Source organism: Felis catus, chromosome C2 (genome assembly GCF_018350175.1).
Source record: "Felis catus isolate Fca126 chromosome C2, F.catus_Fca126_mat1.0, whole genome shotgun sequence".
NCBI lineage: Eukaryota > Metazoa > Chordata > Mammalia > Carnivora > Felidae > Felis > Felis catus.
Window position 1 is genome coordinate 68964165 of NC_058376.1, and position 13528 is coordinate 68977692.

The window sequence follows — 13528 nt, forward strand, 5'->3', positions numbered from 1 at the left end:
TCAGAACTGTTTGTGGAGAAAAACTGATCTGGGAATCGCTTTATTTTATCAAGTCATGAACATTAGGAATGTCAAACCGGAAACCTGGCCACTGCAGTAAGGAAAAAAAAACCTTGAAAGGTAGACAGGTTGAAAAGGAAGTCACAGATGGCATGATTGTCTATGTACAAAATCTACAAAACCACTACAAAGTCACTCCCAGAACTAAGAGGCAAGTAGAGCAAGGTTGCAGGATACAAGGTAAATATATAGAAGTCCACTGCTTTCCTATATACAAGCAGTGAACAATTAGAATTTGAATTTAAAAAGACCAATTATAATAACATCCAAAAAAAGGGAAATATTTAGATATAAATCTAACAAAACATTTTGTTTGAAGAAAACTGCAAAATGATGAGAGAAATCAAAGATCTAAGCAAACGGAGAGCTATTCCATGTTTGTGAACTGAAAGACTCAATATTGTTAAGATGTTCTTCCCAAGTTGATCTGCAGATTCAACACAATCTCATTCGAGACCCCAGGAAGCTATTTTGTAGGTCTTAACAAACTGGTTCTAAAGTTTTTATGGAAAGGCAAAAGACCCATACAATACTAAAAAAAAGAACAAACTTGGAGGAATTGCACTACTGGGTTTCAAGACTTAACTATAATCAAGACAGCATGGTATACGCAAAATAGTAAGATGTAGATCAACAGAATAGAACAGAGAGCCCAGAAACAGACCAACACAAATATAATTGGCTAACATCCGACAAGAGCACAAAGGTAATTCAATGAAGAAAGGACAGTCTTTTCCATAAATAGTGCTAAACCAACTGGACACACACATGCAAAAAAATAAACCTAGACACATACTGGACTTTTTTTTTTTTTTTTTACAAAAATTAACTCAAAATGGATCATAGATGCATAGGGGCACTTGTACCCCAATGTCTATAGCAGCACTCTCAACAATAGCCAAATTATGGAAAGAGCCTAAATGTCCATCAACTGATGAATGGATAAAGAAATTGTGGTTTATATACACAATGGAGTACTATGTGGCAATGAGAAAGAATGAAATATGGCCCTTTGTAGCAACATGGATGGAACTGGAGAGTGTGATGCTAAGTGAAATAAGCCATACAGAGAAAGACAGATACCATATGGTTTCACTCTTATGTGGATCCTGAGAAACTTAACAGAAACCCATGGGGGAGGGGAAAGAAAAAAAAAAAAAAAAAAGGAGGTTAGAGTGGAAGAGAGCCAAAGCATAAGAGACCCTTAAAAACTGAGAACAAACTGAGGGTTGATGGGGGGTTGGAGGGAGGGGAGGGTGTGTGATGGGTATTGAGGAGGGCACCTTTTGGGATGAGCACTGCGTGTTGTATGGAAACCAATTTGACAATCAACTTCATATTGAAAAAAATGATATTGAAAAAAAATCAATGATATTGAAAAAAAAATAAAAAAATTAAAAAGATAAATAAATAAATAAACCAAAATGGATCATAGAGCTACCTGTAAAATGCTGGAAGAAAGCAAAGGAGAAAATCTACATAAACTTGGGTTTGGTAGTGGATTTTTAGATACAACACCAAAAGCAAGATCCATGAAAGAAAAGAACGTAGTTAAGCTGGACTTTATTAAAATTAAAAACTTGTGCTTTTGTGAAAGGTGCTATTAAGAGAATGAAAAGGCAAGTCACAGACTGGGAGAAAATATTTGCTAAATATATATCTGATAAAGGATTCGTATCCAAAATATAAGAATTTTGAAATCTCAACAAGAAAACAAAAGACCCAATTAAAAAACTGGGCAAAGATCTGAACAGACACATCACCAAAGAAGATACATAGCTGGAGGAGGTGAAGGAAAAAAAAAAAAAAAAAAAAAAAGAGGTTAGAGTGGGAGAGAGCCAAAGCATAAGAGACTCTTAAAAACTGAGAACAAACTGAGGGTTGATGGGGGGTGGGAGGGAGGCGAGGGTGGGTGATGAGTATTGAGAAGGGCACCTTTTGGGATGAGCACTGGCTGTTGTATGGAAACCAATTTGACAATATATTTCATATATTGAAAAATAAATAATAAAAAAAAAGAAGATACATAGCTGGCAAATAGGAGTATGAAAACATGTGCAACATCATTTGTCATTCCAGAAATGAATACTAAAACAAAAGATACCACTACACACATTAGAATAGCTAAAATCCAAAACTCTAATTGCTGGTGAGGATGCAGAGCAATAGGAACTCTCATTCATTACTGATGGGAATGCAAAGTGGTACAGCCGCCTTGGAAGACAATGGCAGATTCCTACAAAGCTAAACACAGTCCCATGACACAATCCAACAATTGTGCTACTAGGTAAATACTCAATAGATTTCAAAATGCAAAATTATTTTTTTTGTCCGCATGAAAACAGCACAAGAATAATTACAGCATCTTTATTCATAGTCATCCCAAGTTGGAAACAACCAAGATGTCCTTCGATAGGTAAATGGATAAACACACCAGTGCATCCGTGCAATGGAATACTATTCAGAAATCAAAAGGAATGAGCTACCAAGCCATACAAAGACATGGATAAATCTTAAATGCACACTGCTAATTGAAAGACCATAGTGAGACAGAAACTGTTATTGAAAGGAAAAAATTATCAGAAAAATGTTCACTATGAACAGAGAGTAAAAAAATCCTCTCCCAAGAAAGCTGTACAAGCTATAAAAAAAGACATACCAGTGTCATACAAATATTCCTAAGCATTTTTGCTCCCTTTATTATTTATTTAACCAGTCAACTCCTCCCACAGAGTCATAAATCAAGTAATTCTTTTGCTAAAAGAGAACTCAAACTTTCCCCTTTTGGCTCAATGGAATTTACTCCACTCAGTCACTAGACGGTGCTTCCAGCTTCCTTGGACCAACCTGCTTCTGAAGCAAAGAACAGGTTTATTGACTTCAGGTTGCTACTAACCATCTCACCAGAGAACATTTGGGAAATAGATTTTTTTTTGCCCAGCTTTTTAATGAAGCAAATTAATTTTGTTCTTAACTTTAAAGACACTTTGGTGCCTTATAAAAAGAAATACAAGATAATTTCCTTTAGGGTAATGTAGAAAGTTCTAGTTTTCCATTACCTCCGATATTAATGATCAAATCATCAGACTTCACAGAAAAACATCCATTTCTCTTTTTTCTAAAAACCTTCTCATTTCTCAGTTTCAGCTATTGATTCTTTGCTATCTATTTTTATTAGAAGTCTTCCAGAAGTTCTGGAACTTGCAAAATAAAAATCTCCTTACTAATACAAGGGTGCCACCTAGTGGTGACTATAGGTAAATGCATGCTACAGAAAATGTGCAAGTGCGCATCTCCCATTTCAATTCTGCTTTGTGATGTGGATTTCAAAATGCATCGGGAGGAAAGATTTACTGAAACTACCATACTTGAAACAAGTTTCCTAATACTAATACATAGGTATGTTGTCAGATCTATCCTATCCTCCTTTTCTATCACTACTCAGATAACTAAAATTCATCTCTGAAGCTGCCTTAGTTAATTTCAAAGAATGTCAGAACATCAAGGTGCAAGAACATTCATCTATTAGCTAGGCCAACCTCTAGCTTTTCAGATGTGAAAACTAAGGCCTAGCGAGAGGAAGCCTGACTTAACAACTAGTTGTGTTTCCAACACACCTGGTTTGCCTTAGCTTGGTTCCTAAGGGACTGGATGGTACAGTATCTTATAGAGAAGACACTTTAAATAACTCAGTAACAGTTCTGCGTTCAAACCAACCCCCTAGCTGCTCCTACAAGGATGGCAGAGGGTAAAATTCCCCATCTAGGCTCTCTTCATGGCTTTCCCTTCTGAATTCTGACTGGGAACAGAAACCCTCAGAATTGAAGTTTTCCCACTAGTCACCAATGGAGATGCTGCTACAGCTTACTGACTGCTGGCCAGGCGCCAGGCGGTACACATGAGCTCTGGGTAAGTCTCCAACCTTCCCTGCTCAGGCACTCCTAATGAGCATGCTCTATTTATTTCTCCCTTCCCTTCATCTCAGTACGGAGCATTCACACGGAGCAAGAAACAACTGACAGAGCTGGGTGTTCCAGGCAAAAGAGACTGTACGTACAAATTATGGAGGTGTGAAAACACAAAGTTTATTCAGAGAACAAGTGCTTTAGCTTTGGGTGCCAGGAGCAGAAGATGCAGGTGCTAAAACTATCTGTCCTTCCTCTTGGCTTCGTGTCTGAAGGGAGGACGCAAAATTTGATCAGGAGGCAACACAATGAACGAAGAGCCAAGGCAGGAGACTGAGCCAGGCTGGTGTGAAGGGCTTGACTGATTTGGGAAAGACTACGGTTTGACCATGGTCAGTCTTCACAGAGCTCTGGTTGTCAGACACTGGGAAATGACTGTACTTAATAAATGACAAAGGCAGAATTGCAAAAATGTGAAGATTGACTTTGGCAACTTGCTGCCCAAGTCTCTAACCCTCCCCCTGCACGCTCTCCAGTGGGAGCCTTGGAAGCCTCTGGGCAGGGGAGACAGGATAGCCTGATGGGAAAGGTTAAGTCCATTATCCCACCTCAAAGGGCTCCTTCTTCCCTCAGCCATTAGCACCACTAAGCAGGCCCCCCAGACAAAAAACAAACAAACAAACAAAAAAACAAACAAACAAAAAAAAACACCTGAATCTCAATCTGAAACATTTTTTATTCATTTTTGTGAGGGGGTTGAGCACATTAGGAACAGGGTGGAAGAGAATCAGTGAGGTCCATGTGAAGCTGTGTCAGCTCCCAGTAACAAAGGGGGGGGGGGGAGATCTCAGAATCCAAAGTTTGTACTTTGGAAATATGGCTATTTTTATACTGTTTGTAGTTTGATACTCATTCCCTTTCTGCTCTTCCTATTTGGTAAAGTTCATTCCAAAAATGTCAACTAACCTAAGTGGAACTAGAGAAAGCAGTTTTTGTCCAAAGCCATACCCCTGAGGACTGGGCAGGTACAGGGGTGGAAACATAATCAGGTAAGTGAATCCAGAGGAATTACCCCTTCCCTCCGGGATGCTTCCTTCCGGAGTTCTCTTACACTACAATTTGGAGGGTCCTGGGCCTGGTTTTACTAATATGTGATGACAGTTCCTTCACAATACTGCACTGTAAATGACTGTTAGCTTAAAGTGGGGGACCGTAGCGTTAACAGTTTGGAGAGGAGCTGGTTCACTCTAATTGGTGGAAGGGAAAAGACTTCTGGCAGGAGATGTGGTCTTCTGGTGCTCATCTCCCTAACAGCTGCTCCTCTTCCTCCCTGGCACCATTTGTTACCTAGCAGAATCGGTTTTGAAGCCACATGCTCCCTACTAATATTGAGGCAAATGCAAATTTCTTAAAATTCACTTTTTAAAAATAAGTAAAGAAAACGTGCCATTAGTTTGAAAGAAGAGGGCAAGCCGGCACATAGAACAAGTATTTGAAACCAGAAATACAGAATATTTCAGGAAAAGGGGTTCTGTCCTTGTTTATCAAAGTGCTAATACTCAACTTTAGACATAGTACCCTCTGGGCTATGATTGAGCTCCTGTTCTACACTTTTCAATCAAGAGAACTTCCAAAGCTATTTATGTTGATGGTATAATTTTCAACATGAAGGTTCACCAAATGCACAATGCCGCATCTTACCAAGAGTATCTTCAGCTCCAGTCCCTCTACCTCTCCTTTCCATCCCAACAAAGAGGGAGAACCATACTCCGTAGTTAGCTGACAGCCACCCCTGTCCCATATAACTCTTCCACAACCTAATTTGCAACACAACACAGGAAAACAGGTAATGCCTTCTTTCAGTACAAACTATATAACACATGAATAAAGAAATCAGAACCCTTCTTGGCAGTCTTGTGAAAGGTAAGTCTCAAAGTGGTTTTTTGGTTTTTTTTAATTCTCATTTCCAAAAAGAAAAGTATTGCATAAACATAAAGCACTACAAATCTTGGGTTGAGGGCTGCAACCACAGCATTTATATCTTGTCCCAGAGAAAAGCAAATACTGCATTGTTTCACACATACATGGAATCTGAGGGAAAAAAACAAAAAACAAAACCAAACTCACAGATACAGAGAACAGATTGGTGGGTGCCAGAGGCTGGGGGTGGGGGAAATCAGTGAAAGAGGTCAAAAGGTATGAACTTCCAGCTCTAAGATAAAGAAGTCCCGGGAATGTAATGTACAGCATGGTGACTATAATTAATACTATATTTTTTATCAAAGTTACTAAGAGAGTAATCTTAAAAGTTCCCATCACAAGAAAAAAAATATAACTATGTGAGGTGAGGGACATTAACTAATAAACTTATTGTGGTCATCATTTTGCAATGCATACATATATCGAATTGCTATGTTGTACACCTGAAACAAATACAATGTTATATGTCAATTATATTTTACTTAAAAAAAGAAATACATCCCCAATACGTGTTCAAAATCATTCCCCCAACCTCAAAAAGAACTCCCATCTCTACATTATCAATGGAGAACAAACAACCTACTTGGAAATAACTGGGGCATGGGAACACTTCTGCACAGATAGAAGGCTTGACTTCTCAGAAACAAGCCCCTCATACAGAATTTTAGTTTATTGTTTCTGGAGGCTGTTTTTGCCACGTTGCGTTGTCACAACCATGAATCAGAAGCAGCTCCAACCCATACTGAGAATAAACAGTCCTGAAGCACTCACTTACACAGAAACTATAATTTAAGAAAACTAGGAATATGGAAGAATTATACAGATATTCAACCTTACATCAGGGACAGAAACTTCTAACATTCTATGACATTACTGTTGTTTTAGTTAATAACAATAGCTCCCATGTGGGGCTGGGCAGTTTTCAGTATTACCATGTTTTAGACATCATGCTAAGTATTTCTCATGCATGTCCCCTTTCGTTTGCACAACAACCCTACAAGATGGGTATCATCCCCCTTTAACTGATGAGGAAATAAAGATGCAGAGATGGAGTTACTTCCTAGAAGTCACACAGCCGATAAACAACCCAGGACTGACTGAGGTCCAGACTTTCCATGTATCTCAAGGTATCTAAATGTAATCTAAAAATATCTCAAGGCTCCAAAACAAGTTGTAAAAGACGAAATTCTCAGAGTGAAAAGTTTTACAAAGCCACAAGAACCAGCATTCTAAAACTAAACTTAAATTGTAGGAGTGAAAAAAAAGGACTGCCTTTAGATTAATGCCAGAAAGTTTATTTATTACTATTTATTTTCTAAAAGAACTGAACACATTTTGAAACCATTTTTGGCAAATGTCACCGGAATTTGGTAAGTGTATATGATCAAATGTTCACCGAGCTTCCACTAGGCGGCCTGTATTGTGAGGTGGCGGGATACAGAAATCAGTAAGAAACAGTTCTCATTTCTCAAAGACTCAGTGGTGCTGGTGGGGGATACAGGTACAGTGACAGACCATAATACACAGCAGAAGGTACGACAACAGCGAGGTGTCGGCTATTACAGAGAAGTGAGGAAAGGCACCTAATGTAGCCAGTGGCTGGTAGGAGAGTTTACTGGAGGAAAAGCGGCGAAGAGCTGCCAGCCGGAGGGGTGGGCTGCTCATTCCAGAAAGCAAGGCCTGGCCACAGACCAGAGGCAAGAAGCAGTGGGGAGACCCACAAAAAGGCCAGGGTGGCTGAAGCATGGAGTGAGAGGCAGGGCACAGGGAAGGCTGGGAAGGGTGGGCAGGCTCCAAATCATGAAGAAGTTTAAACCAGTGAACGGTTTTAAGCAAGGAAGCCACAGGCTCAGAATTATCTTTTAACTAACTCCCTCAAGGTCTGTGCATGGGCTTAGAGTCACACAGCCAAAGGTTCAACTTCTGGCTCTAGGGCTTATTAACTGTGAACTTTGGCAAGACTGAAAACCTTCTAAGCTTCAGTCTTGTCACCTGTAAAAAGGGAAGTAAATGAGGTAATGAGTCTAAAGCACTGGAACATAGTAAATGCTCAATGAAGGGTAGCTCTTATTATTACTGTTAATATTGCAAGCCTAGAAGTTCAGGGAGATCCAAAAGGGAGTCCAGATGAGACACACTGATGCCCTGAACAGTGATGAAAAACAGGACAATCTGAGAAATATTCAGGAAACAGAAATGATAAAATCTGATGACTACCAGGTTATGGAGATCGGCCCTGCATCACACTCTGCACTGACAGTGTGGAGCCTGCTTGGGCTCTCTCAATCTCTCTCTCTCTGCTTGGGCTCTCAATCTCTCTCTCTCTCTCTCTCTCTCTCTCTCTCTCTGCACCTCCCCTGCTTGCTTGCTCTAGTTCTCTCTCTCTAAATAAATAAATAAACATTAAAAAAATATATGGTAAAAGGGACAGAGAAGAATTAAGTAGTGATAAGGGAGGAATGTAGGGTCAAAGGTTAAGTTTATTTTTAGAATGGTGCACCCCTGAGCATTCTGTGAGCTGAGAAGGAAGAGGTAGATGACAAAGAATGAGGATGCAGGAGACAGAATCACTGACAGAGCAAGGTCCTTGAGGAATTAAGAAGGAGTTTTTCCTTTTTAATTTTTTTAATGTTTATTTTTGAGAGAGAGAAATACAGAGCCAGGGAGGGCCGGAGGGGCAGAGAGGGAGACACAGGATCCAAAGCAGGCTCCAGGCTCTCAGCTGCCAGCACAGAGCCTGATGTGGGGCTCGAACCCACAAACCGTGAGATCATGACCTGAGCTGAGTGAAGTAGGGCACTTAACTGACTGAACCACCCAAGCACCCTAAATTAGGAAGTTATTTTTAAGTATCTACGATGTGTCAAGTACCACGCTAGGCCCTGGGGACACTTGTCCACAAACCATCAGAACAGAGTATAGCGTGAACACTAGTCTGCAGAGTGCATCCGACCAGCGGAGCTCAGAAGGCTGCCCATCTGACCGTGGGTTTCCTGAACCCAAGCTGGTGCCTGCTCACATTCTACTCTCACTGTCCAATCCACTGTCTGGCACCCACCACCTGTCAGGCATTCAGTAATGTTCTTGGTGCGAATAAATATATTGGTCAGAAACTTTATTTCTAGGGATAGAACTTTATTATAAACAGGTATGAAAATACATTGTAAGATAAAGGGAATTGGGGCATTAAAATACAATGAAATAATAATTAAAATGTAGCACACATGCTTAGAAAACATGCATCTAAGAGCTTTGTACAGGGGCTGCTGAAGGTTAAGAGAATGGGGAGAATGGGGCACAGGGTTCAATCATGTGGGAAAGGCCTAAAGTGATTCCAGAACTCTCTCGGGCCAAATGTGGCCCCTCATCTACAAGCTTATGCTTAAACTTCATTCAACCATCTAAGAAGGGGCAAAATTTTTCATCTCAAAATTGTAGATAAAGGATTAAAAAGGAAATGTGTGTGTAATTACACATCAGCTAAAACCCATTTACTGGCTATGTGACATGGCCCAGGTCCTACGACTTCTGACAAAGCAGATCATGTGACAGATGAGACCCCCCCCCCCCACAAGCCCCTTTCAAATCTCTTGCTCAAAGGTTCTAAAGCAGTATTTCTTAACCTTTTGGGGATCACACATTCCTGTGGGAATCTAATGAAAGCTATATATTCTATCCAGCTGTCCCTAAAATATAAACACATGCACACAAAATTCTGCAAATCATTGGGACAAACTCCTGACTGTAAACCTCTGTCCTAGCGGGAAATTAGCTGAGGTGCAACTCTTTACAATGAAGATGCTTTGTCTTCCTTAAAAGTAATGGAGCCAGATATCAGAGTTACCATGCAAGACCTAAGGTAGATAGCTTGCTGTGTGTCCACTTGTGTGTCCTTTTTATTTTTTAAAGTTTATTTTTATTTATTTTTGAGAGAGAGAGAGAGAGAGAGAGAGAGAGCGCGCGCGCGCGCGCACACAAGCAAGTTGGGGAAGGACAGAGAGAGGGAGACACAGAATCCGAGGCAGGCTCTAGGCTCTGAGCTGTCAGCACAGAGCCCGACATGGGGCTCAAACTCATGGACAGTGAAATCATGACCTGAGCCAAAGTCAGACGCTTTATCGACTGAGCCACCCAGGGGCCTCCACTTATGTGTCCTTTTGAACTAAGTCTCCTCATCTCTAAACTCCACAGTGCCAAGTGCAGTGCCCTGAATATAGCAGGTACCCACTTAATTTGTGAATCTGGATCCATGGTTCTTGAGTTTTCAGACCTGTGGTGCTTTCCCAGGTCAACTGCAAACCCTCCCTCCCTTTCAGAGACAAATCCAGATGCACAGCAACAACTATGGGCTTACTCTACAGGATCTGTCAACTTTCCAAAATTCATTTCTATTTAGAGGGGTGTAACCCACCCCAGACAAGAAGTTATACCTCAGTTCCAGACCAGAATTTGATGACCCTCTCCTTCCCCCAAAAAGAAAACACACTGTATCTGCTTTTCATAGAAATCCCTTACATTTATATAACTTTATATTTTTCCAATCTCTCTCACACACATTCAATATTCATTTGGGACACAGGCAATATACCTGGTACTCCATTTTAAACATAAAGAAAGAAAATATAATATTTAAGTGATCATAAAGAGGGCTTTCTACATAGTCCGGAACCAGGACTCCAAGTCACATTTTAATAAATATGCTAGTGTTTCTGTCACCCGTGAAACGAGACTGACAGAGTGAAATACTTGTGACATTTAGTAAATTGTTCAGTGATAACATCTAAATAGTACCTATCATTTCAGAAACCAAGAGCCATACCAGTGTAAGCAATTTTATATACAATGATTAAATAGTTTAGTTTTTCCAATATTCAGTAATAATCAAACTGACCTATGATTTATGACTTCAAAAAAAAAAAAAAAAAAGCAAAATCCACTGCATAGTAGGGGAAAAATTCCATACTTACCTACTGCACAATGTAAAATCTAGAGACAAAAAAGGGAGAGGAAAGAATTAGTAAAGATCAATAACAATATAGTTTATATAAACTAGCCTTTCAGTATTGAATTTGAAAAATAAACATTCCATTTTTAAACCTGGCTATTTAACAAAATGTAAATTCTTATTTATTTTTGTTTGTTTGTTCATTTTTAGTTTCTGCAACTGTGGAAAATTTTGTAAGGAGTAAATCTGACCCAGTAGTCTACCAGATGTCAAGGATCTCTTTTTTAATACATGAACTTGTAAAAACAGTAGATGTACATCTCCCATGTCCCACATTCTACAGAACAGAACTGTCAGACTATAGAATCCAGAGTTAGAAGAGCCTTTTTTGGCTCTTCTTATCCAGCAGGCCCTTCAATGCAGACATTCATTCAACCTACAAAGCTCCAAACTCAGACTCCATCTTGTCTCATTGGGTGACCTCATTACAGGCATATTCCCAGTCCAATCTGCTACCCTAGATCTCTTTATGCTCCAAGCCCACGTTGCAAACTGCCTTTGCACCCCTCCATCCAGGTGTACCAGCAGTGGCTCAAACATGGCATGCCTCTTCAAGAAACTCATGCTTTTCTTCCTTCACGGCTGCTATGCCTCTTGATCATCAACTTCCCAGTCTCCCAAATTCAGCTATTTTCCTTTCCCTCACCTACAAGTCCTATTGATTTCCAAGTCCTGCTAATACTTGTGGCATCTGCCTTCAGGGTTTTTATTTCCAGTGCTTTGGGTGTGATTGCTATCTCTTTTCCATCTCAGTGGCCATCCAAGTGGCCAATTTGGTCATTCTAAATTGCCTTCCAATTCATCCTGTATGTGGCATTGCTTTAACCCTGGTGATGGTTGTGGTAAAGAAGTAATCTGAGGACCTGGGTTCAAGATGGTGGTGTAGCAAGATCCTAAATGTACCTCTTCCATGGACACAACAAATCTAAAACTAAATGTGGAATAATTCCTTCTGAAAGGGACCTGAAAGTTCAATGAACAGAGCCTCCACAATAAAGGATAAAAGGATAGCATCAAGATGGGAAAGAGGGGGCAGAAACACAGACTTGCTAGGGAATGAAACAAACCCTAGCTATGGTGATCATAACTGGGAGGGACATTAAAGGAACAGACTTTTTCCTGGAGGATCAAAACGCCTGAGGTCTATATCTGGCACCAAATCCTTAGATCTTGAATGGGAGTGATGAGCCCTCAAAACACTAGGCTCTGAAAATCAACAGGGATCACCTTCAGGAAGACTATAAAACTGCAGGGAATAGAAAATCTGCTCTTAAAGGGCTGATATGCAGACTCACTCAACCCAGAAACCAGCACAAAAATACCAACTTGAATAGTACATGGACCATAGGTAAAGGAGAATCATTTGCTAACCTAAAACGGGAGGAACTTTCCCTGGAAACAAACACTGGTAGGAGGAATTTTTGCGATTCAAGTCTGCCTTACTAATATGGGCACTGGTAGGCACTATTTTGGAATCCTCTAACATACTAGTGACAGTAAACACAGCCAGCAGAGAACTCTTCCCACAGACACACTGCAGCAGTTGTGGACACAACCTGCAGCCCAACCAAGTGCCAGCCCAGCCCACCAACATATCACAGCCCTGGGCCCTGCCACAACAGAAGGACAACACAGCCCACACAGGGGACACTCCTTGAACACCTGGTTCTAGTGATTGGGAGACTGTTTCTGGGCCCAATAGTGCATCTTCTATGTAAAGCCACTCATTCAAAACTGGGAGAGGTAGGTGACTTTCCTAATACATAGGAACAAACACAAAGAGTTAGGCAAAATGAGGAAACAGACTATGTATCCAAAAAGAACATGCCAAAATCTCAGGGTAGGAACTAAACAAAACACAGATAAGCAATCAACCTGATGAAAAGTTCGAAGAAATTATCATACAGATGTTCAGTGAACTCAGCACAAGAATGGTTGAACAGAGTAAGAAGTTCAACAAAGAGATAGAAGGTATAAGAAAGTATCAAACAGAAGTTTGAAAAATACACTAGAAAGATTCAACAGAAGACTGGACGAAGTAGAAGAATGAATCAGCAAGCTGGAAGACAAAGCAAGGGAACTTACCCAGACAGAACAGCAAAATGAAAAAAAAAAAAAATTAAGTGAAACAGATAAAGGAGATTAAGAGGTATAAATTTCCAGTTATAAAATAAATTAAGTCATGGAGATGAAAAGTACAGCATAGGGAACATAGTCAAGGTGATATTGTAATAATGTTGTATGGTATAACCGATGACAAAAGAAGCAAGAATATACAGTGTGAAAAAGTCTCTTCAAAACAGGTGCTGGGAAAACTGGACATCTACATACAAAAGAATGAAACTGCATCACTTTCTTACACCATACACAAGAATAAATTCAAAATGGATTAAAGACCTAAATGTGACACCTGAAACCATAAAATTCCTAGAAGAAGACATAGGCTGCAATCTCTCTGACATGTGTGGTAGAAAGATTTCTCTAGATATGCCTTCTTTGGTAAGGAAAACAAAAGCAAAATTAAACTATTGGGACTACACCAAAATAAAAAGCTTTTGCCCTGAGAAGCAAATGGTCA

At 40.0% G+C, this 13528-nt stretch overlaps 1 protein-coding gene across 2 annotated transcripts in view; it reads right to left on the reverse strand.

The window, feature by feature from the left end:
• The window catches only part of HACD2 (3-hydroxyacyl-CoA dehydratase 2), a 111364-nt gene that overhangs the window by 68182 nt on the left and 29654 nt on the right, over positions 1 to 13528 (reverse strand). For both annotated transcript variants that reach the window (XM_023260229.2, XR_006585105.1), the window contains exon 3: positions 10913 to 10931. In XM_023260229.2, the coding sequence (XP_023115997.2) occupies positions 10913 to 10931 (19 nt within the window). The remainder of the gene's footprint in view (positions 1 to 10912; positions 10932 to 13528) is intronic.